Source organism: Bubalus bubalis, chromosome 14 (genome assembly GCF_019923935.1).
Source record: "Bubalus bubalis isolate 160015118507 breed Murrah chromosome 14, NDDB_SH_1, whole genome shotgun sequence".
Lineage (NCBI taxonomy): Eukaryota > Metazoa > Chordata > Mammalia > Artiodactyla > Bovidae > Bubalus > Bubalus bubalis.
The window spans coordinates 45,428,802-45,455,032 of NC_059170.1; the positions used below are offsets into that span (position 1 = coordinate 45,428,802).

The window sequence follows — 26,231 nt, forward strand, 5'->3', positions numbered from 1 at the left end:
GGACAGGGGAGTCAAGTGAACCCCAACCTGTCTCCCTCCCCCTCACATCTTTCAGGAGAGCCGGGGCCCCTCACAGTGGAGCCTGTTGGGGTGAGGCCCTCTAGAAGCGGGTACTGAGACACTTTGGGGCAGAAGAGGGTGGGTGTTCACTGGGGACCAACCCCTTTGAGAGGAGGAGGTGGGGCAGGGCAGGGGGCGCTGCCGGTGGCCATGCACACACACCCACCTACCCACACCCCCACCCAACCGCCCCCCGGCCGCCACCTCCCGGGCTGCGGTAGTGGTCTCCCCGCAAGGCGGGTGGCCGACGGCTTCCCCTCAAGGGAAGGTCCCAGAGGGTGAAGCCGGGCCCAGCTGTTGATTTGATCACCTGTCCCAGGAGCACCCACCACCATTCCCATGGCTCCTGCTGTGCTCAGCTCCCTAGGGTGTGAGAGGCAGGACCATCAAGAGAGGCGGGAGGTTGGTTCAGGATGGCAGACACATGTACACCCATGGCTGATTCGTGTCAATGTATGGCAAAAACCACTACACTATTGTAAAGTAATTAGCCTCCAATTAAAATAAGTAAATTTTTTAAAAAAAGAGCTAAGGACTTTGAGGGGCCATGCTGGGAGTAAGTACACAGAATGAATCCAAGTGAGTCAGTGAGAGGTTGTCTAAAGGAGGAGGCTCTGTCCTCAGTCAGCAAGCTCCAAAACACACTTTCCTTCCTTTTCCACCACGGTTGCCTAAAACGGATGGTTACTGTGTAGATTAACATAAAAGCATACGTCAGCGAAGTATTCAGAGTTAGATGTTAGCTCTTTTCCTGGCCATTTTCTTAGCTATTTTAAGTGGACATTTATACAACAAACAGGTCCGGATTTGGCTCATGTTGAAGAAATTAAATTTACTACCCGCTCTTCCCCCGGTGCTCTCAGGCCTAGGACAACTTCCTCATCACGAGATAGGGGACCCCAGGCTTCTTTCCAAGCCCTACCGCCTCCCCGCCTCCCTAGCCTCCTAGGTGCACCCACCTGTCCCTGTTCCTGCCCTGATGACGTCACAAGTGTGGACGGGGTGGGGGTTGGACAACCAGGTGAAGGAGGGGAGCACTCACGCCCCTGCCTGGCTCCTGAGCTAGGACCCCCTTATCCCGCCCTCAGACTGGGCCGACATCACCCGTGCTCCTGGTCCTCAGGTCTCTGCACTCAAACTGAAACCAGGTGGCCAGCTTCCCTGAGTCTCAGCTGCAGACATCAGGAGGTGAGGATTCTCAGTCTTCACGAGGAGCGCTAGACAGTTTCAGTAATAAATCTCTCCCTATTATAGTGTACGTCTATCCCATCGCCTCTGGTTCTCTGGAGAACTCTTGACTCATGCACTGCTTTAGTCTACTGTCCTTTTTCTTTGATATTCAGCCCCGTTTTCACTCTTTTTCTTTCTCAAATCGGGGTACAACATGCCAGGGACTGGACGAGACAGGCTGGTCCAAGGTGATGCCCAGTGAGTCACGTGTTTGGGAATACCTAGGGGTGTTGCTCCTGAGACTGGATTATCTTATGTGGCAGAGGTGACAAGAGCCTCTGATGTCATTTAAAAATAACAGTAGCAATTAATTGATTTAATCAAAAGGGGGTTGTCCCAGGTGGGCCTAACCTAATCAGTGGAGCCCTTTAAAACAGTGTTTCAAGGTCAGAGACCCGAAACAGCTGAGTCTCTTGTGGTTTTGAAGAAGCAAGCTGCAGGTGGAGGGGCTGATGGTGGCCTCCTGGAGCTGAAGGCCGCACCGTTGGGAACTGAACTTGGCCAGTGACTAGTGACCGGGCTTTCTGTCAATAAGCACTTGGTTCCAGTTCTGAAAGGTGAGGCCCACGACTCCAAGCACAGAGCCTAAGGCCCAGCACATGCTGTCACCCACAAACCAGGGAGGGCAGGGGCTGTAGGGGGCCTGTCTCCCCTCGGGCCGTCCCACCCAACAGGCCTGGAGACGCAGGTTCCTCCTGCCTGAGGGTTGCCAGCGGCCCAGCAGGGCCTGGGTCTCCTCCCTGCAGCCTCTCCGGCCACCCCCAGCTGCAGGGATGCCCCAGCAGTCCCTACCTCTGTCAGGGTGTCCTCAGGCCGCAGTCCTGTGACCAGGGTGGCCTCACTTGCTGCTCTGTGCAGATACCAGTGCTCGATCTCTGTCCCCTGAGGGCGCTGAGGACCAGCTCTTTTCACTCTGCTCTTTTCACTCCTGTCTTGTCCCTTTTCTGGGGCCTTTGGCTTCAGCGCTGATGGGCTACCAAGTCACTTTGCTTGGCTCTCTGTCACCGTTCACCAGGGCAACCCCAGTACATACCCCGTGGGCCTCCCCCCCTGACTCCACCTGTGCCCAGGTAACCCAAACCCACTGGCTGGCATGATGCCTGCACTTTGGTCCCAACCCTGCTACCAAATCCTGGCCCTGCCCTTGCTCAGGCCTGGCCTTCCCAACAACTCTGGTCCCTCTGCCTCCTTCCTCCCATCTTGCCTGTGTCCTGCTCATTACAGGCACCCACAACTGTCCTCGTGAGAAACCCAAACGCCCTTCCTGAGTTGCCTGGGTCTCCTGGACCAGCAGCTTAGACATTGCCACAACCTCTTCTCTGGTTCTGCTCTGAGATCCTACCCGGGCCCCAGAGCGTTACCTGACTCCTCAGCTCCAGGCTGGGAAGCTCCTACCCCAGCCCCTCTGCCCCTCCCTCTACAGAGATGACCTATCCAGCCAGTTCTCCCCAGTCACATGCCCGTCTCCCCAGCAGGCATGAGATTCTGGTACCTCCTTCCAGTCCCCAGCATGGGGCAGTGACACCATGGGTGATGAGTCAAATCGACCTCACCTGCCAGCACTAATCAAGGTTGTTTTAAGATCTGCTTGTCCTCCAAGGGGCCCAGAACCTAGACAAGACATTGGCCCGAGCTGTTTTCCAGAGACTTGGAGTCAGCTGCATCTGTCTGCGCTCAGCCAGCTAAGCTGGGTGGGCGCCAGCATCCCCGGGGTGACCTAAGGGAAGTGGGAATCTGAAGCCTGGTTCCACCTGTGCAGAATGAGGCTCATCATACCTTTCCCCAATCACTGCTTCCTGCGCTTCAGGCCGCCTTGCTGCCTGACTGGTTATCCTGTAAATACTCAAGTCCCTTGCCTTTGTGGAGGCAGGTCTGAGGTTTGTTCTCCCATCTCCCTGCTCGGTGGCGCTGCGAATAAACCCTCTCTGCTGCAGACTCTGCTTTGATTTCCTGCAAGTCTAGCAAGATGAACATGGTAGGGTAGGTTCTCAGCAAATAGCTGTTGAGAAAATTCACTGTATCTTTGAGTTCAGGCAAAAGAATCTTGTAGACAAGCCTCAGGCTTTGCAGCAGGGGGTATCCTGGCTGTGGAGTTTGAGAAACACATTTGTTGTTGTTTTTTAATCAGATAGTTCTGATATAAGGTTGTAAAGAAAAATAAAATTATGTGTGTCAGTAGACTAGAAAATATTTGACATCAAATCTCATAATCTGCAAAACTTCAGAACATTTTACATTTCAAATAATGTCCTGGTTATGTGGGTTTATAGGTTGTTATAAAACAGGTAACAGTGTGTTTTATCTCTTTAGGCACATTTACAACCAGGTGCATATTTAGGCTTCATCAAATTTTGACAGACTGAAGTGAAGAAAATGTGAAAGTCGCTCAGTCATGTCCAACTCTTTGGGAACCTAGGGACTGTAGCAGTCAATGGAATTCTCTAGACTGGAATACTGGAGTGGGTAGCCTTTCCCTTCTCCAGGGGATCTTCCCAACCCAGGGATGGAACCCAGGTCACCTGCATTGCAGGCAGATTCTCTACCAGCTGAGCCATAAGGGAAGCCCAAGAATACTGGAGTGGCTAGCCTATCCCTTCTGCAGTGGATCTTCCTGACCCAGGAATTGAACCAGGGTCTCCTACATTGCAGGCAGATTCTTTACCAACTGAGCTATCAGGGAAGCCCGATTTACTAATTCTCTTACTGGAGATGATTTATTGTTTATGCAAACCATTACATGCTTATTGTAAAAATAAAACAGTGCAGAAATCTCAAGTGAAGGAGGGATAGTTGTACCATCCAGAGAGTTTTCTAGATGTCTCTGTGGGTAGACTACTTACATAAATATCTTTGTTCACTAATAAAGTTGAAATCTATTTCCTTGTTTTAAAAAAATAATTGTCTTAGTTGCTAAGTCATGTCCAGTTCCTTTGCAACCCCATGGACTGTGGCCCACCAGGCTCCTCTGTCCATGGGGATTCTCCAGGAAAGAATACTGGAGTGAGTTGCCATTTCCTCCTCTAGGGGATCTTCCAGAACCAGGGATTGAACCCACATCTTCTGCATCGGCAGACGGATTCCATACCGCTGAGTCACCAGGGAACCTCCCTGCCCAAAGACCAACATCCTGATTTTTTTACTCCAGGTACCAAGAAATCTGTTCCCTCTTGGGGAAATATCCATCACTTCTCCTACTCTCTCCTTCAGATTCTTTAAAATCAGAATCAGCTTTTATAGGGAAAGTGAAATTATCAAATCAAAAGGTGTTGAGGGAGCATTTAGTGTGTGCCCGCCCTATGGGGCGGAAAACTTCAGAATATTTCAGACATAAAGAGTGACCCGGTGTGTGAGGACCTGCCATGATGTTGAGAGGATGCCGGATGCAGAGAATTTAAGGCTCCCACAGGTTAGCAGGTTTGTCCCTTACCCGGTGGCTCGGGAGGTGCCCAGGGAAGGTCACCAATTAAAACTGCAGCCAGGCCCAGTCATCTGTGTCCAGTCACCCTGTCCTGTCAGCCTCTCGGTGCTACAAAAGGCTTTAACCCTCTCCCTTCATTTGAATCCCATGGCATGTCCTCTCTCTGGTAGGATGTGGGCAAGGGTGCGTCCAGCCTTGAGACTTACCTCGTTGCTGAGACTTGACACAGGCTGACATTTCCTACTCCAGCCACTTGCCATCTTTCCTACTCGTCACGATTCAAAGTTCTGCATGCTGGCCTCACACTTGGTGGAAGTGCAGTGTTTACACAGAGCTTGTCTGTACCTTCATGCCCTCCTGACAACCTGGTCAGACGTCCAACCTCATGTTCCCACATCTCCCCATCTTCCAGGGAGTGAAAAAACAGCATCTCAGAATCGTACTGTTTTGCTGTTTTATTGTTCTTATCATTTCATTTACGCACCCACCCCCAAATGGATGCAAGGGCTTCCCAGGAGGCACACTGCTAAGGAATCCACATGCCAGCAAGAGATGCAGGAGATGTGCATTCGACCCCGGGGTCTGGGAAGACCCCCTGGAGAAGGAAATGGCAACCCACTCCAGTATCCTTGCCTAGAGAATTCCAAGGACAGGAGCCTGGGGGCTACAGTCCATGGGTTGCAAAGAGTCCGACGTGACTGACCACATACGCCTGTGGCTACAGCTGTGTACAAGCAAGAGGAAAAGAAGGCCTAATTAGTAGTGACAATGGTCGGGCAACTACAGCCCTTGTCTGACTACGGATTTTCAGCCACAAGCTCACCTATATGTTCTTTATTCTTTTTTGTTGGTGGTGGTGAGTTGTTTTCTTTTTTTGCCACACCTTGAGGCTTGTAGGATCTTAGTTCCCAGACCAGGGACCGAACCCAGGCCCCCACAGTGGGCGTGCACAGTCGTAACCACTGGACCGCCAGGGAATCATTATTTTTTAACAAATAACTCCAGGTATGATTTATTAACCAATAGGCCATGAGAAATTGCCGTTGAGTGGAGTTTAGACAGATTCCAAATTTGCTGCTATATTCTCAGGGAATACAGCTGAAAGAGTTTTAGAGAATCTGAAGCAGAGACACAGGTGATTAATTCTCTTCTTGGGTACAGAAGCAGCAGGCAGGGAGGCTTGGTATTTATACTGACTCAGATACAGGCAGCTTCACCACTGTTTTTATAACATCTAGATTCAAATCACGAGGAATAAAGAATGCCATTAGTCAGGACCTCAGACTGAGTCAGTTGGCAAGTTTCTCTCTTTAAAAAGAACACAGAATCTGCCTGCAAGGCAACAGATTGCCTGTGATGCAGGAGATGTGGGTGTGATCCCCCAGCCAGGAAGATCTGGAGCAGGAAATGGCAACCCATTCCAGTGTTCTTGCCTGGGAAATACCATAAACAGAGGAGCCTGAAGGGCTACAGTCCATGGGATCACAAGAGTCAGACATAACTTCGTGATTAAACCACCACCACAATGTGAAGGGAATGTCTGAAAAGGCTCCTTCAACTCCACTAGACAACATGAAAATTTACCAACTAAGAACTAATCATCCCTTGGTTCCCACACCACATTCTCAGGGCGGTGGGCAGCAGGGTTAATTTTTTCAGAATGGAAACCACCATTGTTTACTCAGCAATCTGAGCCCTGGTAGGAATCTCTGCAGTTAGATGCAAGGAAGTGGAGATATGCTTTAAAAGAAAAAAAAAAAAGAGCTACAAATGCAGCTGGAAGCATATGGTGGCCTTCAGGTTTGAGATAAAATAGCAAAAGTAGAAATGTGTGCTAGCTTTGAAAGATATTTAATGGTTGACTTGAAACAGGCCAGGCATCTTACCTTTTCTCTCCTACCGTCTACATCCAAACCTGAGTAATAGTTATTGTCAGGCTGTTTTTTGTTTTTGTTTTTTTTTAAACCCTTTCACCAAGTTTCTCCCATGGTTTAAATGCCTCAGTATTTTATTTTGTCCCTTTCCTTTATAATTCCAATTCTAGATTTCCCAAGGTGGTTTTTGAAGCCCTCCAGGATTTGACCTGACCATTAGTAACAATTTATCTTACTTCCCTAATACACCCCCTAAAGTCCAGGCACAGGAGTCTCTCTCTCTGGAATCTATAGCTGTTGTTTTCATACCTAAAAATTCTCCCTCCGATTTTTCCTGGGTTCAGCTTTCTCTCCTCTGACTTTCCAGGTCCTTGTCATCATTCCTTGATCCTACAGGTAGTTCCCCACCTTTGATGAGAACATCCCTGGCTTCACCTCTCCTCTGTGCAGGCAGCCCCTCTGGCTGACCGGGAGCACCAAGAGACAGGGGCACAGACACGGCCTTTGGCCGTGGACTGTCCTGGTATTCCATAAGCACTGAGTTGTTCTTCTCTATAATACTGTATGCAGCTCGAGAGCAGAGATCAGAACACTACATTTTGCTTTCTTTTTTCTCCCCAGACTGACATTATAGAGCCGGGCACTCAGTCTGGCTGGCCAGCAGGGTGGCTACGCCTGCTTCTGAAGTGTTTGCTTCCACACTTAACAGATTAATAAATAGACACTCAGAGGATTTAGCAATCCCAAACAATCAGCTCTGATCTAAAAATAGAGCAAAGCCTCTGGTTTCTCAGAACCATTTCTCTCATTCATTTGAGTTGCTTCCAAGTATGACAAAGAATTTGCTTTGGAAAACTTAATTTTTTTTTTTTAACAATTGAAATGCTGTCGCTGCCAGTTTAGGGTTTTACCGAGTGTGTGTTGTGCTTTATCTTATGTTGGCAATTCTAGGTCCCAGGTATTTCTGTGGCCCCAGGTTTTTATTTTTCCTCCAATGACAAGATTTGGGTGGGTAAGATTAAAATTTTTAATTGAGGTTAAGAGGTAATATAAAGTTTACCATTTTGACCATTTTTAAAGTATACAGTTCAATGGTTTTTAACATTTCCAATGTTCTGCAGCCATCATTACCATCGAATTCCAGAACATTTTTATTACCCACAAAGGCAGTCCTTTATTGTTAATGGGGAACAGTCATCCCCATTTCCTCTTCTCTTAGTCTCTGGCAGCCAGTATCGTGCCTTCTGTCTCTTTGCTTTGGCTTATCCTGGATATTTCATATAAATGGAATGTTTGCTTTTTTCCCCCCTTTATTCTATTTACATGATGTATTGATTTTTTTTCCTATGTTGAGCCAGGAACCACTCAGTCACAGTGTGAAAATCCTTTTCATATGCTGCTGGATTTGGTGCTAATACTGTGTCAAGGGTTTCTCCATCTATATCCATAAGGTTAGCTGTCTGTAGTTTCCTTGTGTTGTCTCTGTCAGGTTTTGCTAGTAGGGTAATACTGGCCTCACAGAATGATTTAGGAAGAGTCTTTTTTGGTAAGATTTTGAGAATGGGTGTTAATCCTTGAAATGCTAGAAGTCGCCAATAAGGCCATCTGATTTCAGGCTATTTTGGAAGGTTTTTGATTACTAACTCAATCTCCTTCTTCGTGTTGGTCTGTTCAGATTTCCTACTTATACATGATTTAAGTGTTTAGATGTTTGTTCATTTCTTCTAGGTTAACCAGCTGACACACAATTATTCGTGGTGTGTTTATCCTAACTCTAAGCAGTACCAGTGGTCCTAACCGCTGATTTGATTCACCAAAGGCAGAAGTGGAGATGTCTGAGAGTGAGGAGGAGGCAAGCCAATAGGGGGCTGCCACAGGGGCTGGGAGAGAGTGGGGAGGGGGCTGCAGGTGAGAGTGAGCGGCTTAGGGGAGGTCGTGTTTCCTGGAAGACCTCGTCCCTCGCCCAAATCCCCTGAACACAGTTCCGGGATCCTCTCTCTCTATAAAGGACCAGACTGTCCAAGAATCACAGACTGACTCAGTTCTTACGCCATCCAAAGCACTGAATTACTGCGGAACCATGGCCTCAGAAGCTCAAGATGTCTATACCACCCCTGATTCCCTACCTTTATACGTGGGTGAATGAGAGAGACAGGTGAGGCCACAGATTTGTAAAGCAGCAGAGTTTTATTAGAACAAAGTGCCCCAAACACGACAACTTGAGGTAGAGAAAGTAAACAGCTCAAATGTCTTTTTGTCCGCTTAGGGAATGTGTTTTCAAGAAGAGTGTAAAATGTTTTGATTTAGTCTGTGCTCTTGGATGGAGAAGGCAATGGCACCCCCACTCCAGTACTCTTGCCTGGAAAATCCCATGGACAGAGGAGCCTGGTAGGCTGCAGACCATGGGGTCATGAAGAGTTGTACACGACTGAGCGACTTCACTTTCACTTTTCCCTTTCATGCACTGGAGAAGGAAATGGCAACCCACTCCAGTGTTCTTGTCTGGAGAATCCCAGGGACGGGGGAGCATAGTGGGCCGCCGTCTATGGGATCGCACACAGTCGGACACGACTTAAGCGACTTAGCAGCAGCAGTGCTCTTGGAGCGGGTGAGGGGGTCAGTAAGGATGCTCCGGTGGTGCCTCGGGTCAGACTGAAACGGTGTTCTGTGGACGGCACACATTCCTCCTGTGTCTGTTGAGGTGGGACTTCTGGATGAAGCCTTGCCCGCACCCCTTGCACATATGCGGCGTCCTCCCCTGGTGTGTCATCTGGTGGAGGATGAGGTGTTTCTTGTGGGAAAAGCTTTGGCCACACACTGTGCACATAAAGGAGTTCTCTTCCAAGTGTGACCACTTGTGCATGAGCAGGGCGGACTTGTTCCCGAAGCCTCGCCCGCACAGCCGGCAGTTGAACGGCTGCTCCCTTGTGTGCGTGCTGCAGTGCCGGATGAGAGCTGACTGGTGGCGGAAGCCCCGCCCACACTCCCTGCACATAAAGGGCTTCTCCCCGGAGTGCGTCCTCTGGTGTTCCACGAGGTTGGACTTCTGGCTGAAGCCTCGCCCGCACTCCGCACACACCAGGGGCTTCTCCCCCGAGTGTGTCCTCTGGTGTCGGATGAGGTTGGACTGCTGGCTGAAGACACGTCCGCAGTCCTTGCACACGATGGGCTTGTGACCGGAGTGCGTGTTCTGGTGCCTATTGAGATGGGACTTGAGACTGAAGCCCCGCCCACACACCCCACACACGTAAGGCTTCTCCCCGGTGTGTGTGCGCCTGTGCGAGATGAGGGTTGAATTCTGGCTGAATCTGTGTCCGCACACGCCACACACGTAAGGCTTCTCCTTCAAGTGTGTCCTCTGGTGGTTGACGAGTGTGGACCTCTGCCGGAAGCACCACCCACACTCCTTGCAGACATACGGCTTCTCCCCTGAGTGTGTCCTCTGGTGCTTGATGAGGTTCGACCTGTCGCTGAAGCCCAGCCCACAATTGCCGCACACGATGCTCTTCTCCTTCAGGTGTGTCGTCCGGTGCCTGATGACAGCTGACTTCTGGCTGAAGCCTTTCCCGCACTCCTGGCACACGTAGGGCTTCTCCCCAGAGTGTGTCCTCTGGTGGACGAGGAGGTTCGACTTATCGCTGAAGCCTCGCCCGCACTCACCGCACATGTACGGCTTCTCGCCGGAGTGTCTCCTCTCGTGTATGATGAGCTTCGACCTCTGTTTAAAGCCCCGCCCACACTCCCCGCACACGAGAGGCTTCTCCCCAGAGTGCGCATTCTGGTGTCCGTCCAGGCTCCTCTTTAGACTGAAGCCCTTCCCACACACCCCACACACGTAGGGCTTCTCCCCGGAGTGGATCCTCTGGTGACTGAGCAGGTTTGTCTTCTTGCTGAAACCCAGTCCACACTCTCCACAGTTGACAGTCCCAAACCCTGGGACTTGGATCCTCTTCAACAGCCTGTCTGTTTCCTCAGGGGTCCCCATTTGTGCAGAGCCGGCCTCTATCTCCATACCTGGGACCCCACCCCCAGAGATGACTGGCTGCCTCTGGGGTGGCCTGGGGAATGCTTCTACAGTACTTTTCTCTGTCTTTCCAAACAAAGGCGGGGCACCTTCTCCCTCCTGCCCTTCCACTTCCTCGATCCAGGCACTACCACCAGCGGCCTGCTGCTGCTGGTCCTCCAGGCACAGGTCTCCTGGCTGGACGGGATCTTCGGCATACAGGCACGTGAAGATCCAGGGTGGGGGACTACACAGCACCTGCTGCATGTGGAATTTCTGACTGCAGAGATCCGGAGGGCAGAAAGGACAGAGGTGGAGTTCTGGCTTTGGTTCTGTGGCAGAGAGAAGAGTCTGAGTCAGAACTGAGACGTGGAGCCACCAAAGCAGTTCTGCCTGGTCTGATGGTTAAGACTCCAGTCCCTGTTCTTCAAAATGTTTACATCTTCAGGGCCACCCAGCAAGACTTCATGCAGAGGACCCACTACAACGACCTCCTAACACACAACCACCCAGTGACACAAACAGGGTCCAAAGGGATTGTCTGTGACCAAGAGAGCTCTAACCAGAGAACCCACATGGAAACGTCTTTCTCTTTCCCTGTCTCCCCGGGAGGATGGGGTAGAAGAAGAGAGCTGTCCCTGAGCCTGGAAGACCCTGGTGTAGGAGGCAACACAGCGGAATGGCTAAAGATACCATATGTGAGACACCTGAACCTGGAGGGTCCCGACTCTCGGACAAATACTTATTAGAGGCCTACTCTGGACCAAAATTCCCACAAGGCAGGGCTTCCCTGGTGGCTAAGACAGGGAAGAATCTGCCTGCCAATGCAGGATACACAGGTTTGACCCCTGGGTCGGGAAGAGCCCCTGGAGGAAGAAACGGCAACCCACTCTAGCATTCTTGTCTGGAGAATATCCATGGACAGAGGAACCTGCAAAAGAGCTGGACACAACTAAGTGACTAACATTTTCTTTCATTTTCACTTTCAGGAGGCTTTCAGCAGTAGACAACACACACGGTCTAGGTCCCCCAATGACTGGTGCCACGGATCAGTTTGAGTCTTGTTAATTTCCATAATTAACCTAAATAAAATGGCACCAGGAATCAATATAAAAGTTTTCTTCTCATAGTACCTCTCATAAGGAGATGTCAACACTGAACACCTTGCTTCAGCACCGCTGGTTCTACTCAGCTGGCAGAATGCAGGATCACATAGTCTGAGGAACCAGGTCCAGACCTCACTGCATCTGCCTGAACACTTGCCTTCATTGATGAACTGAACTTCTGAAAACCAACTGTGTATACATCTACATTCTAGAATTATTCCATCAGTATAGAATGCTACTGTATTCTGAGACAGGGCCTTCACAGAGGTGATTAAGGTTAAAAGAAGTCATAAGGCTCTAATCGATATGTCTGGTGACCTCCCTGTAGGAGGAAAGCCGGGATGTGCAGCCTCAGAAAGGCCGGGTTAGGACAGAGTGAGGAGGTGGCCATTCAAAGTCCAGGAGGGAGGCCTCCTTTGTAAACTGCCAATACCTCCGCCAACCAAGAACTGCGAGCCTCCAGAAACACAGTAAAACCTTTTGCTTCTGCCATGAATTCTGCTGCTGTGTTTCAGCAGCCTGAGCTAGAAGAGATGCTGCTGCTTCTACCTTGAGCTCTTCCCTAAGTGCCTCTGTACCTGCCCTACAGTCTGCCCCTAAGTAAGTCCCATGACATCCATCAGCTGTTCCAGTAAATGTGAAAGGGCCAAAGTCCCTATTCAAAGATAACAGTTGGTTTGGCAGAAGATGCAATAGCAGCTACATGACACCGCAAATCACATTAGATATCATACCAAAACTCTCTAAAAAACAAAGAGCCACAACAAAGCAGGTGCTAAGACTAATAAGAAATAATAGGATTGATATGTAACACATGACTATATTTAAAATGGATAACTGACAAGGACCTACTCTACAGCACAGGGAACACTGCTCATGTTATGTGACAGCCTGGATGGAAGGGGAGTTTGGGGGAGAATGGATACATGTATATGTATGGCTGGGTCCCTTCACTGTCCACCTGAAACTATCACAACATTGTTAATCAGCTATACATGAATATAAAATTTAAAAAAATTTTTTAGAAAAAAAGTTTAAGGAATATAATGTGGAACAAAAGAATTTTAACATTAAAAACTTCATTAATGAATGAAATAAAATTGTCATGAACCTTTACATGCCTAACAGTACACTGAAGTGAAATATATAGCAAAAACTTAGAAAGAAATGGCGGATTTGATATAAATTACAATGACATCGGCGAGTAATCTGTTATGACTCTTCCATTCCATTCAGTCGCTCAGTCGTGTCCGACTCTTTGCGACCCCATGAATCGCAGCACGCCAGGCCTCCCTGTCCATCACCAACTCCCGGAGTTCACCCAAACTCATGTGCATCAAGTCGGTGATGCCATCCAGCCATTGCATCCTCTGTTGTCCCCTTCTCCTCCTGCCCTCAATCCCTCCCAGCATCAGGGTCTTTTCCAGTGAGTCAACTCTTCACACTGAGATGGCCGAAGTATTGGAGTTTCAGCCTCAGCCTCAGTCATTCCAATGAACACCCAAGACTGGTCTCCTTTAGGATGGACTGGTTGGATCTCCTTGCAGTTAGGGAATACCTAATAAATACATGTATATACACATTCAGTTCAGTTCAGTCACTCATTCATATCCAACTCTTTGCCACCCCATGGACTGCAGCATGCCAGGCTTCCCTGTCCATCACCAACTCCTGAGCTTGCTCAAACTCATATCCATTGCTCTTGGGGTTGCCATCCAACAAGCTCATCCTCTGTTGTCCCCTCTCCTCCTGTCTTCAATCTTTCCCAGCATCAGGGTCTTTTCAAATGAGTTGGTTCTTCCCATCAGGGGGCCAAAGTATTGGAACTTCAGCTTCAGCATCCGTCCTTCCAGTGAAAATTCAGAACTGATTTCCTTTACGCTGGACTGGTTGGATCTCCTTGATCAAACTGTCCAAGGGACTCTCAAGAGTCTTCGCACACACCACAGTTTAAAAGCATCAATTCTTTGGCACTCAGCTTTCTTTATGGTCCAACACTCATATCCATACCTGACTACTGGAAAAACTATAGCTTTGACTATATGAACCTTTGTCAGGAAAGTAATGCCTCCACTTTTTAATATGATGTCTAGGTTTGTCATAGCTTTTCTTCCAAGGAGCAGTTCAGTTCAGTTCAGTCGCTCAGTTGTGTCTGACTCTTTGCGACCCCATGAATCGCAGCACGCCAGGCTTCCCTGTCCATCACCAACTCCCGGAGTTCACTCAGACTCACGTCCATCGAGTCAGTGATGCCGTCCAGCCATCTCATCCTCTGTCGTCCCCTTCTCCTCCTGCCCCCAATCCGTCCCAGCATCAGAGTCTTTTCCAATGAGTCAACTCTTCGCATGAGGTGGCCAAAGTACTGGAGTTTCAGCTTCAGCATCATTCCCTCCAAAGAAATCCCAGGGCTGATCTCCTTCAGAATGGACTGGTTGGATCTCCTTGCAGTCCAAGGGACTCTCAAGAGTCTTCTCCAACACCACAGTTCAAAAGCATCAATTCTTCAGCACTTAGCCTTCTTCACATCCGGTCCCATCACTTTATGGGAAATGGATGGGGAAACAGTGGAAACAATGTCAGACTTTATTTTTTTGGGCTCCAAAATCACTGCAGATGGTGACTGCAGCCATGAAATTAAAAGATGCTTTCTCCTTGGAAGGAAAGTTATGACCAATCTAGATAGCATATTCAAAAGCAGAGACATTACTTTGCCAACAAAGGTCCGTCTAGTCAAGGCTATGACTCTTAGCAGACCAAAAACAAGGATATAAACAACTTGAAAAATATAAATGATTTCTATTATATATGCTATTTCCCTTGATTTTAAGACAAAATTAGCTAAGCCTTCAAATTTGATAAAACTGAGAAACAGAAAATCTCCCATAGAAAAAGAAAACATATACTTCTCTTTATTATGAAATTGTCAACAGTATTTTAAAAGCTAAAAAACACACAATTCCCTACAGTTATCTATTCCTCTATCATTTAAAAAGAATGCCAAGTCAAAAAACTCCCCAGAAACTCCACTCTTTCCAATTCTCTACCCCCCAAGCTAACCACTGATCATGGTGAATAATAATGCAGATGTCTATGTTCACATATACATGTTGACACAGTCTTTGACACAAACCCAACTATGTAATAAACATTGTTTTGCAATTTTTCACTTAAAAATGTATCTTCTAAGTATCTGCTTTTCTGTTAAAGAAGGTAAAGGAAAATCTGCTCTTCGTTAATGAACAATTAGGAAGCATCATCACAAAAATGGAAAGTTATAAAAAAAAAATACAGACAGGCTGAGTAAACTGTGGGACAATGTAAAAAGGACTAATACACATGTGAATATCATTCCAAAAAGAAGGAAACAGAAGGGAACAAAAGAATCATGAAAGAATCATGTCCAAAAATCTCCCCAATGTGGCTCTAACCATAAATTTATAGGTTCAAAAATCTGAGCACACATTATGACAGGAAAAATAGTGACATTGCAGTCAAACAGCTGAACACCAAACCAAACATACAAAAAGCTCTCAAAGTAGCCAGAGGCTTAAAAAGTAACAAAAAAACAAAGCAATAACTGTGGAAATGACAGCTGATTTCTTATCAGAAACAATGGGAGGCCTGAACAGGGGAACAGTATCTTTAAAGTGGTGAAAAAATAAGCCAATCTAAAATTCTAATCCAGGGAAAATATCCTTTTAAAATATAGTAACAGGAGCCACCAGACTATGTATGTGGGAGAAAACTAAGTGAGGCAGAGACAGCAAACCCAGTGCAGGGAGACGAGACACCAGGAAGCTCGAGTGCGGCTGCAGGTCTGGAAGGCCAGGAGGGCAATGCATATGGTGAGCGGCCAGGGGCCCAGCAGAAAGACCTCCCCACCCCCAGCCCTCTGAACCACCCAGTGTCCCTACTCACCCAGGCAGCTGACGGGCGAGCATTTCCTCTCTTCTCTCCAGGTCTCCTTCCCTTGCTCCAGCTGGGTGATGAGTTCTGGTTTAGAAAACGGAATGCCTGCTCAGAGAAAAAGAGAACAAGATGGTCGCACGTTATCCTGCACTCAGAGCCACACCAGGGGGGAGGATTTCTAAAGGTGGTGGGGAAGATGTGAGAGTGGTGAGCTCCCCCAGGGAAGGGAAGCCAGGATGGGAGTTCACTGACCCGACTTCATGCTGTGAGAGAACACCTCCCTCGTTTACAAGAAGATACTGACTAGGAAGAGATGCCATGCTTACCAGAGAGCCTGCGGGAGAAGGCTAGAAATGCGGAGTATCACACACATATGTACACAGCTGTACACGTTTATAGAGTGTCTCTGCTTTGGAGTCCGACCCAAAGGTAAGGCCAGAAAGCAAGAGGGCTGCTCCAAGTTGCCAGCAGCCAGGACCCGGGTCCTAAGAGATGCAGGCTTACCCAGTGAGACCAGGTTGCTGTAGTTCTCCAGCATCACCTCCCGGTACAGGGACCTCTGAGCAGGGCTCAGCAGCACCCACTCATCCTGGGTGAAATCCACAGCCACATCTCTGAATGCCATGTGTGCCTGTAACACAAAACAGCCCTGTTCACCCGGGAGCCAGCCCTGCCCAGGCCTCAGGGTAAGGGGCAAGGGGGAGGCTGCCCGGGGGAGACAGGTGAGAGATCTAGATCCTGCCTTTGACCCTGGTGCTCTGTATTCCAAGATCTTTAAAGCCCTGTCACCATCTGGGCAGTGGCACTTGTCAACACGTTCAAGGTCCTAGCTGGGCTGATTTGGAGAATACATACAAAAATAGGAGCCTGAAAAAATAACTTTCAGGAACTTTAACTCTATGTTGAGGGTAAGCGCCAGACTTTTGAGTTTTACAAATTTAAAAGAATAATCTGAACCATGGTATTAGTGTTGAAGCATCCGAATGACTGAGGTTCACACAAGTCAGTTATGGCAAAGACCAAACACAACTCAGTCCCTCCCTGAATCCCACAGCCCCTCCGGCCCTCCTTCCCTGAGAGGCACCAACCAGCAGGGAATGGTCAAGAGCACGAATTCGAACCCTACTGCCCTGGTTTGGAGCCCATCCCAGCCATCAGCTAGCATCTCCGCTTTTTCAACTGTGGATAACGGTCCACTAAACGTCCTGTCCCACACTGTGGTGCTCAGGGTGGACGTCCCTGCCATTCAGTCCACGAATTCATCTCACATGCCATTCTCACACCCTGCCCAACTTTACTGCCTTTATCGCAACACTGTTTCAAAGTGGAAAGCACCCTGCAACAGGGACATCAGGAGAGGTTTTCACAAGAGGCCCAGGAACTTGGTCTTGAACGAAGCACAGGAGTCTAGGGAAGAGACATGTGCCAGGTGTTCCCGATGAGGTGTATGGGGAGCAGAGAAGAGGACACCTGAGCCAAGGAGGAGAGGAAGCCTGAATCCTGGGACGTAGGACCACTTAGGAGGAATAAAAGGCACTAAGTGGGAGAAATGCAGAACAGGTCGAGCGTAGGAGCAGCTTGTGGGTTTTAAATGATTGTAAAATATACATAAGCATTTTACTATTTTTACCATGTGAAGTGTACATTTCAGTACATTAAGTATGCTCGCACTTAATGTGGTACAACCATCACCACTATCCATCTCCAGAACTGGTTCATCATCTCACGTTGAAACTCTGTGACCATTAACCATAATGCCCTTTCTCACAAACCCTGGTAACCAACCATCTTTTTACTTTCTGTCTCCATGCATTTGGCTATTCTAGGTATCCCAAATATGTGAAATCATACGGTGTCTGTCCTTTTGTGTCTCAATTATTTCATTCAGCGTAATGTCTTCAAGTTTCAGCCACAGACCAAAGAAGACGTACAGATGGCCACGAGACCCATGAAGAGAGGCTCAACATCGCTAATTGTTCAGTTCAGTCGCTCAGTCGTGTCCGACTCTTTGCAACCCCATGAATCGCAGCACACCAGGCCTCCCTGTCCGTCACCAACTCCCGGAGTTCACCCAAACTCATGTCCATCAAGTCAGTGATGCCATCCAGCCATCTCATTCTCTGTCGTCCCCTTCTCCTCCTGTCCCCAATCCCTCCCAGCATCAGGGTCTTTTCCAATGAGTCAACTCTTCACAAAAGGTGGCCAAAGTATTGGAGTTTCAGCCTCAGCATCAGTCCTTCCAATGAACACCCAGGACTGATCTCCTTTAGGATGGTCTGGTTGGATCTCCTTGCAGTCCAAGGGACTCTCAAGACTCTTCTCCAACACCACAGTTCAAAAGCATCAATTCTTTGGCGCTCAGCTCTCTTCACAGTCCAACTCTCACATTCATACATGACTACTGGAAAAACCATAGCCTTGACTAGACGGACCTTTTTGTTAGAGAAATGCAAATCAAAAGTACAATTCACACCAGTCAGAATGGCCATCCTCAAAAAGTCCACGAACGATAAATACGGGAGAGGATGTAGAGAAAAGGGACCCCTCCCACACTGTTGGTGGGAATGTAAAATTCGTAGCAGACCCTCTAGAGAACAGTATGGAGGTTCTTTAAAAAACTAAAAATAGAACTACCACATGATCCTGCAGTCCCACTCCTGGGCTCATATCCAGAGAAAGTCATAATTCGAAAGGATACACGCACCCAGTGTTCACTGCAGCACTGTTTATTACAGCCAAGACACGGAAGCAACCTAAATGTCCACCAGCGGAGGAGTGGATAAAGAAGATGTGGTGCAGCCTTCCCCGGCGGCTCAGGGGTAAAGAATCCACCTGCATTCACACGAGTTCCAGTGGTAAAGAATCCTGTGAATACAATAGAGTTCGATCCCTGATCTGGGAAGATCCTACATGCTTGGAGCGACTAAACCTGTGTCCCGAAACTACTGAACCTGTGCTCTACAGCCCGTGCTCTGCCACAAGAGAAGCCACTGAAAGGCTGTTGTTGAATCACACGAAGACACCGGGATTCTTGACCCCGGGAGGAGAAGAATTCAATCCGGGGCCAGAGACGAGGCTTGATCGCTCAGAGCTTTTGTGTAATAAAGTTTTATTAAAGTATAAAGGAGATAGAGAAAGCTTCTGACATAGGCATCAGAAGGGGGCAGAAAGAGTACCCGCTTGCTAGTGTTAGCAATGAAGTTATATACTCTCCAATGAATCCAAAGAATGTCTGGAGGTTGTAAAGACCTCACCAGACCTACTCCCATAATTTACATTTTAAGATAACAGAATTAGCCACAAGGTTTAATCCAGAGACTGTCCTCAGGCAGGATACATCCTTGTAAAGACCAGGTCTACTCCCATAATTTACATTTTAAGATAACAGAAGGTTTAATCCAGAGAGTGTCCTCAGGCAGGATACATTATTGTTATACAATCCTAAGGAATGTAGAGAAGGAAAAAAAAGTTTGTCCTTTCTTCCTCCTTGAGAATTCCAGACCCCTCTCTCCTTGGGGACCCCTAGACTCCTTATCAACCTGCCTAGGAAAAGACTCTCTCACCACCTCAATGAGACGCCTGTGCACCACGACTAGAGAGTAGCCCCCACCTGCCGCAACCAGAGAAAAGCCCAAGCAGCAGTGAGACCCAGCACAGCTATGAATAAATAAAAATTTTTAAAAATGTAGTACATCTTTGTACAATGGACTATTACTAAGCCATAAAAAGAATGAAATAATGTCATTTTCAGCAACATGGATGGACCTAGAGATTATCATACTAAGTAAAGTAAATCAAACAAAGACAAATATATCACTCATACATGGAATCTAATTTTTAAAATATGATGTAAATGAACTTATTTATAAAACAGAAACAGACTCACACACTTAAAAAACAAAACGTATGGTTACCAAAGGGGAAATGTGTGTGTGTGGTGGGGGGAGGAATAAATTAGGAGTTTGGGATTAACAGACACACACTACAATATATAATATATAAAGTACACAGACAGGTAACCAACTAGACCCTACTATATAGGACAGCAAACCCTACTCAATACTCTCTAAAAACTTTTATGAGAAAAGAATCTGAAAAAGAATGAACATATGTATAACTGAATTACTTTTCTGTACACCTGAAATTAACACAACATTGTAAATCAACTGTACTACAGTAAAAATTGGGGAAAAAAGATGACCTGAATCAAAATATGAAGGGCCTACAAAGTACCAGGGAGAAGCTGACACATAGCCAACAGCTTCAAGGTATCTATCTACTGGAAAAACTATCAGGCTCTGAAGAATAACAAGAAAACTCCTAAGTGACTCTAGACAAAAAATACACCAGACTTCCATGAGACTTTTCAAAATCATCATTCAACTCATGTGCACTGCAGGTGGGAATGTACAATGGTGCAAGCACTATGGAAAACAGCACAGCAGTTCCTCAAAAATGTAAAAATCACATTAGCATATGATCCACCAATTCCACTTCTGGGTATTTCCCCAAAAGAACTGGAAGCAGGGACTTGAATAGATATTTGTACACTCACGTGAGCAGTGATTCACAACAGCCAAAATGTAGACGTGACCCAAGTGTCTGTCAGTAGACAAATGGATAGCAGAGTGGTGTGTGTGTGTGTGTACGTGTGTGTGTGTATATAATGGAATATTATTAAGCCTTAGAAAAGAAATTCTGACACATGCTACAACACGGATGAACATTAAAGATACTATGCTAAGTGAAACAAACCAGATACAAAAGGACAAATATAAAATTCCACTTATATGAGGTACCTAGAGTAATCCATATAGACAGAGTAGAGCGATGGTTGACAGGAGCTAGGAGGAAGGGGAAACTGAGTTATTGTTTAATGGGGATAGAGTTTCAATCTGAAAAGTTCTGGAAATGGAGAGTGTGAATGGTTGCACAACAATATGAATGTACTTAACAATACTGGACTATAGACTTAAAACAGTTAAGATAGTAAGTCTTATATATATTTTATGACTTTAAATGCATGGCAAAAAGAATATCATTCAAAGCAATAAGAAAATATTTCGGGGACTTCCCTGGTGGTCAGGTGGCTAAGACTTCGCACTCCCAATGCAGGGGCCTGGGTTCAATCCTTGGTCAGAGAACTAGACCCCACGTGCCACAACTAAGACCCAGCAGAGCCAAATAAATAAATAAACAAGTATTTTTTTTAAAAAATTTCACCAAGACAGAGTGCCCAGAAATGTAAGACTGGTTGAATATGAGGAAATTCATTACTGTAATATACTGTATTAATGAACTGGACCAAGGAGAAAAAACATGATTGCATTTATACATGCTGAAGTATTCTTTAACAGAACTCATCCGACATCCAATTCACTATAAGACTAATGATCCACAGAACTTTCATTTTGAATTTTAGACTTAGAAGTTGCAAAAATATCAATTCCCGTGTAACCTTAATCCAGTTTTCTCTAACATTAACATCTGAGAAAACTATACTACAATGATGAAAACCAGATTAACATTGATTATTATTACTATTATCTAAACTACAGCTCATAACCACATTTCAACAGGTTTTTTCTACTAATATCCTCCTCCTTCTGGTCCAGGATTCAACTGAGGTTCTCGCACTGTATTTAGCTGTCATATATCTTTAATCTCCTCCAATCTGTGACAGTTCCTTCTTTCATGAATGACATTTTTTAAGAACAGCCCTCAATTGTGATTTATCAGATTTGAGAAGAAAATGATTAGAATGACCCTAGTTCACTTTTGGCTAGATTGTCTCAGAAGTCACGTGTCCTTTTCATACCTCTTGATAGAGTTCATGATATCGGTGTGTTTTACTACTGATGATGTTAACCTTGGTCTTGATCACTTGGTTAAGGCAGTGTCTGCTGGGTTTTTTCATTACTAAGTCACTCATTTTGCCTTTATATTTAATATACATCTTGGGAGAGATACTTTGAGATTATACAAATATCTTGTCTCTTCAACCTTTTACCAAATAATTTTAGCATCATTTTGTGGGAGCTGTCTTCAACCATTATTACTGCAGAGTTGACCAAATGACAATGTTCTACCTCCTCCTTTCCTTCGAAATTCATTAGCTGGAATTCTGTAAGCAAGACTTGTCCCTTCTCTTTTTTTTTAATTAATTTATTTATTGTTGGCTGTGCTGGGTCTTCGTTGCTGCATGCAGGCTTTCTCTAGTTGTGGCAAGCGGGGACAACTCTTCGTGGCAGTGTACAGGCTTCTCGCTGCAGTGGCTTCAGGGGTCATGGAGCACAGGCTCAGTTGCTCCACGGCATGTGGAATCTTCCCAGACCAGGGATTGAGCCCATGACCCCTTCACTGGCAGCCAGATTCTTATGCACTGTATCACCAGGGAAATCCAAGAGTTGTCCCTTCTTATTTACTTCAGTCTGGATTCATAGCTTATCCTAGGGGTTATATTAGAATATTATCACTATTTTGCAGCTCAAATTATTTCATCAAAACACTGGGTGCTCCTTCAGGCTGACCTCATCCCTGCTCTCACCCACAAATGTGTGACAAGGGATGCGGTGCCAGTCACAGGCCTAAGCCTGTATGCTCTCGGAGGGCCCAAGGCACCAGGTTAAGAACGTCAGCACCCTGCTAGAGGGACCAAACAGAAGCAGAGGCCCGATACCATGTGGAGAGGGTGTGGGGCCTAGCAAAGACGACACTGGTGTCTTCACCTGCTTAGGCTAACCCAGTGACAGGACCTGTATCGAGGCTCAAGAGGAGCAAATGAGGTTCCCTACCCTCTAACAACCACCTCCTGGCCCAGTGGGAGGGTCAGACAGTCATGACACAGCCTAAGCCCTGGAGTCCTGAGCCCCAGGGTCCCACCATCAACAGGGAGCCTGGGAACAGTGCCGGGGATGTGCAGGCTGCTCTGCAGGGGGAGAGCATCCCAGCTCATCACCAGTTGACACAGAAACAGAGATGCTCGGGGAAGCACAAGCAGACAACGGACTATGCTTCTGTGCAGCTGTAAAGCAGGGTCTGACCGGGTGGGGAGTCGGGGAGGAGACTGAGGAGGAGACTTGGAGAAGCTGGAGGCATTAAAGTAACTCTAACAATTACCTAGGCTTTATGTGCCCCGCACTGTAACTGCATTGCTAGGGTTATCTCCTCCAACATCCCCGGGAGGTGGACACCATTCTGATGATTCCCATCTGGCAGATGAGGAAAAGAAGGCTCAGGGAGGTGAAATAACAAGCTCAGGGCCACACAGCTAGACATGGTAAAACTGAGATTTGAACCTAAGCATCCTGACTTTGGAGTTGGGACAGAAGCGGACGATTAGGAAGGTCTCTTTCTAGAAGGCTGAATGGCAAGTTCAGTATGTGGACGTCAGGTGCCCAATGCAAGAGGCAGGTGGGGAGAGGGACAAGAAGGTGGCGCAGAGACAAGAGTGAGGGCGGAGCAGGAGCGGAGACCAGAAGGAGAGGGGTCCAGGGCACAGTGTATGTGCTGCTGAGAGAACAGGGCAGGTGAGCCTGGAAAGAGCAAGGAGGCCCAGCTGCGGGTGTTCACTGAGGTCCACAAGGTCAGAATCAGGGGGAGGGCCAGACACAGGGACACTGTCCCCTGGAATTCCTCCCCAGCCACACACCTCCCCTCTCCTGCCTCTGAACAGAGCTGCTCTGACTGAAACAACTCTTCATTCTCTTGAGTGTAGTGATGACCCTGTGGTTATTTTACAGGAAGCTCTAATGTTAGAGCTGCCTCCTGAGGTAACTGCAGGTGAGATGACAGGACAGGGACAGAGGCAGTGAGGGCCTCGCTGGATGGAACCAGAACAGAAGGCCGAGGCCTTCACAACAGACAGACCTGAGAGTGCGCAGGCCTGAACACACCACAAGGATGGGGGAAGGGGGGGGTGGTCAAGGAGGACACAGGGTCTGAACAAGAGTCCCTGGGACAGCAGCCACCCCTACCACAGACCATGTCCCCTGGGGAAACCAGCTGGGCTCTGATCCCCGGGTGGGGCGTGCTGGGCACAAGATGTCAAGCCTGAGCGAAGGAAACCCACCTTTGGTTCAGCACACAGAAGGCGAGCAGTCCCCACGTGAGTCCGGGCTGTCAGGAGCTCTCCCCTCGCCCACCAGGCTTCCTCTCTCGGCAGCACAAGAGCAGAAAGGTTCAGTAGAGTCACTGGAAACTCACGCCCTTAGACTTTCCTCTTCCTTAAAGGCATCAGGAATGGACCTGTCACAGAAGAAAAGGCTGCGGGAAGCTCGCTGAGAACACAGCCTGCCCCAGTAATGCTGCCGACACCAGGCCTGAGCTGACCCACTCTTGCCTCGGACCTTCCTAAGCAAAGTTCGTACTCACTGGGCACTTAGGACTGTACACATCAGAGATGGTTCCAGGCACAGAACCGTCTTAATTCATTCTAGCCTCACAACCCAATGGAGTACGATTTATTATCTTTATTTTACACATGAGGAAACTGAAGCACAGTGAAGTCAGTCCCTTATCCAAGGTGACACCGTTACAAAGTCACAGAGTCTGGATGAAGCTGGCAGCCAAGGCTAGGCTCTTCAAGTAGGGCAGGGACAGTGAACCTCTGTGGGTTGTAGGCTTCTCAGTGTGTCATTTTGAGATGAATCAAGATTGCTCCCCAGGTGACAAGGGTTACATCTGGATGGTGGGTCTGTAGAGTTCTATTTATTTCTGTCTAAAATCTCTCCTTAATAAAACTTTAAAATGGAACTCAAAATCCCCAAGTCCGGAAACACCGGAGCCCTGCACATCCCTGACTGCTGGGGTCAACGCAAGTTTCCAGGACCTTTGAGAAACTTGCCCAGTGGGCCACAGACTACCTCTTCCTCCAAGGCCTGAATCCAGGGGCGACCGGCCAAAAACACACCCAAGATCGCTGCCAAAGTGGCCCGTTCCACACCCAGCCCATTCCAGGCACATGCTGCCCACAGCAAACCACCCACCAAAACTCCTGGCGGCGGGATGGCCCTCATCCCGGCACCTGGGAAACATCAGGGCCTCATGCCAACTTACTCAACCCTCTGGCCCCCAGGGAATTGGGGGTAAGAGCGACACTCCCCACCCACCCCCGCCCCGCCCCCAATCATCATCGCTCTTTCGGCCAAGACCTAACGTGTCCTCACCCACAAAAGCCCCGGGACGTGGCTGGATTCCGGCATCCGCCACCTCTAGGCATCACGGCTGAGCTGCGCTCACATCCATCGAAAATGCGCGCTCACATCCTAAATATGACATCTGGGAGGGCACGGCCTGAACCTCAACAGCGCGTCCCGCCGCCGCCTCCTCTGCCCGGCACCCGCAGAGTCCCAAGCCTCAGGTCCAGCCAACAGCCCAGACTTTCAGGACCTACCTTTCCATGCAGGGAAGGGCACGGCTGCAGCTTAGAGCCCCACGGGCGCCACACTCACCAGCGAGGAACAAGGGGTCACTCCAGCCACCAGCTGGGCTAGGACGCTAGGACTACACTACCCAGAATCCCCGGCCTAGCGGCGGGACTACATCTCCCAGGATGCTCGGCGCGCCCAGAGGCCTTTGAGGGAGCTGTTTCTCAGTAACATGCCTATGGGAGAATGGCCACTGCGGCGCCTAGATTTCCGCCCTGCCCCCTCTTTTACAGAGGACCCGGGGTGAAACGCCTCTCCTTCAGTGACCACTTCGCTAACGCCTCCGCCTTAAAGACTACACTCCCCAGTGACCCCAGCAGTGACTCCTGCCTCCTGTGCTGGGCCCACCCCTCGGCTGGCGGAAGTGATGTGCCCGGGGAATCTCCGTTTAGTTTCCGGGGTGCGCGGCGGAGCGGACAACGGTTTCCGGGCCACGCTTGCTCCAGGGAAAGCACGGCTGTGTCGGGGCTGGTGGAGGCGGGGGGGGGGGGGGGGGGCGGTCCGTGAGCCGCGCAGGCGTGGTGTCGACCAGCTCCCTTTAATTCACTTAAACCCACAGTAGGGACTGAGACTGAGAAGGCGAGGCATCTTCCCGCGATCTTACTGTCAAAGGAGGCAGCCCTGGGTTCCGATCCCATGTCCCCAACTAGGGCACCCGCACCGCTCTCCCTAGATCCTGTCCCTCTGTCGCAGTCCGCGCGTTTATGGGCAATCTCATCTGTCTTCTGGGGGACAGGAGCCTCACCGTTAGACCATAGCTTGGGGCTCAGTCCCTCGTAGTGTCCATTGAAAAAGCAAAATATCAAGAATGACAACCTAAAAGTTGAGAATTGTGTTTCATTTGGTGGCCTTATACCTAGGAGACAGCCTCGCAGCTCTGAGGAACCGTTTGAAAGAGTTATGGGAGGAGCAGGATATGTAGGAGTTTGCTGAAAAGAAAACAGGGTGGTTAAACATCGAAAGGTTACTGCTGATCACAAAGGAACAGACAGCTTTATGAATTTAGAACTTTTCTACTATGGGAAGATGAAAGAATCTGGGCTCTCTTAAATCATTCCTTTGAGATGCATCTGAAGTATCTAGGGCCAGCATACTGTTTTTCTCCATCCTTAGTTTCCCTAAATGTGCACCCTCAGAGTGCCTGCAGAGGTTGATGGCTTCATGGCAGGCAGCATTCCGTTGTTTACTAAAACAGCATCTTTT

The 26,231-nt window shown here is 48.2% G+C and overlaps 1 protein-coding gene and 1 long non-coding RNA gene across 4 annotated transcripts; one reads left to right on the forward strand and one right to left on the reverse strand.

Annotated features, from left to right (window-relative positions):
- Positions 1-484: 484 nt before the first annotated feature.
- On the forward strand, positions 485-10,170 carry LOC123329221. The gene is made up of 3 exons (XR_006544577.1): positions 485-1,847; positions 4,315-4,435; positions 10,100-10,170. It is a non-coding gene; the product is annotated as an uncharacterized LOC123329221 (long non-coding RNA).
- LOC112578811 (zinc finger protein 133) lies at positions 9,054-25,377 on the reverse strand. Of its 3 annotated transcripts, XM_044928004.1 has the most exons (6): positions 24,995-25,377; positions 24,768-24,866; positions 23,672-23,847; positions 16,105-16,231; positions 15,610-15,705; positions 9,054-10,917 (listed from the first exon to the last, which is right to left on the reverse strand). In XM_044928004.1, the coding sequence occupies exons 4-6, from the start codon at positions 16,223-16,225 to the stop codon at positions 9,230-9,232; spliced, it is 1,905 nt and encodes a 634-aa protein (XP_044783939.1). In that variant the 5' UTR covers positions 16,226-16,231; positions 23,672-23,847; positions 24,768-24,866; positions 24,995-25,377; the 3' UTR covers positions 9,054-9,229. The 3 variants fall into 3 exon arrangements, with proteins under 3 accessions (XP_044783939.1, XP_025119981.1, XP_044783941.1); XM_025264196.2 differs by lacking the exon at positions 24,768-24,866; XM_044928006.1 differs by lacking the exons at positions 16,105-16,231; positions 23,672-23,847; positions 24,768-24,866; positions 24,995-25,377 and adding an exon at positions 15,927-16,098.
- Between the last annotated feature and the right edge of the window lie 854 nt (positions 25,378-26,231).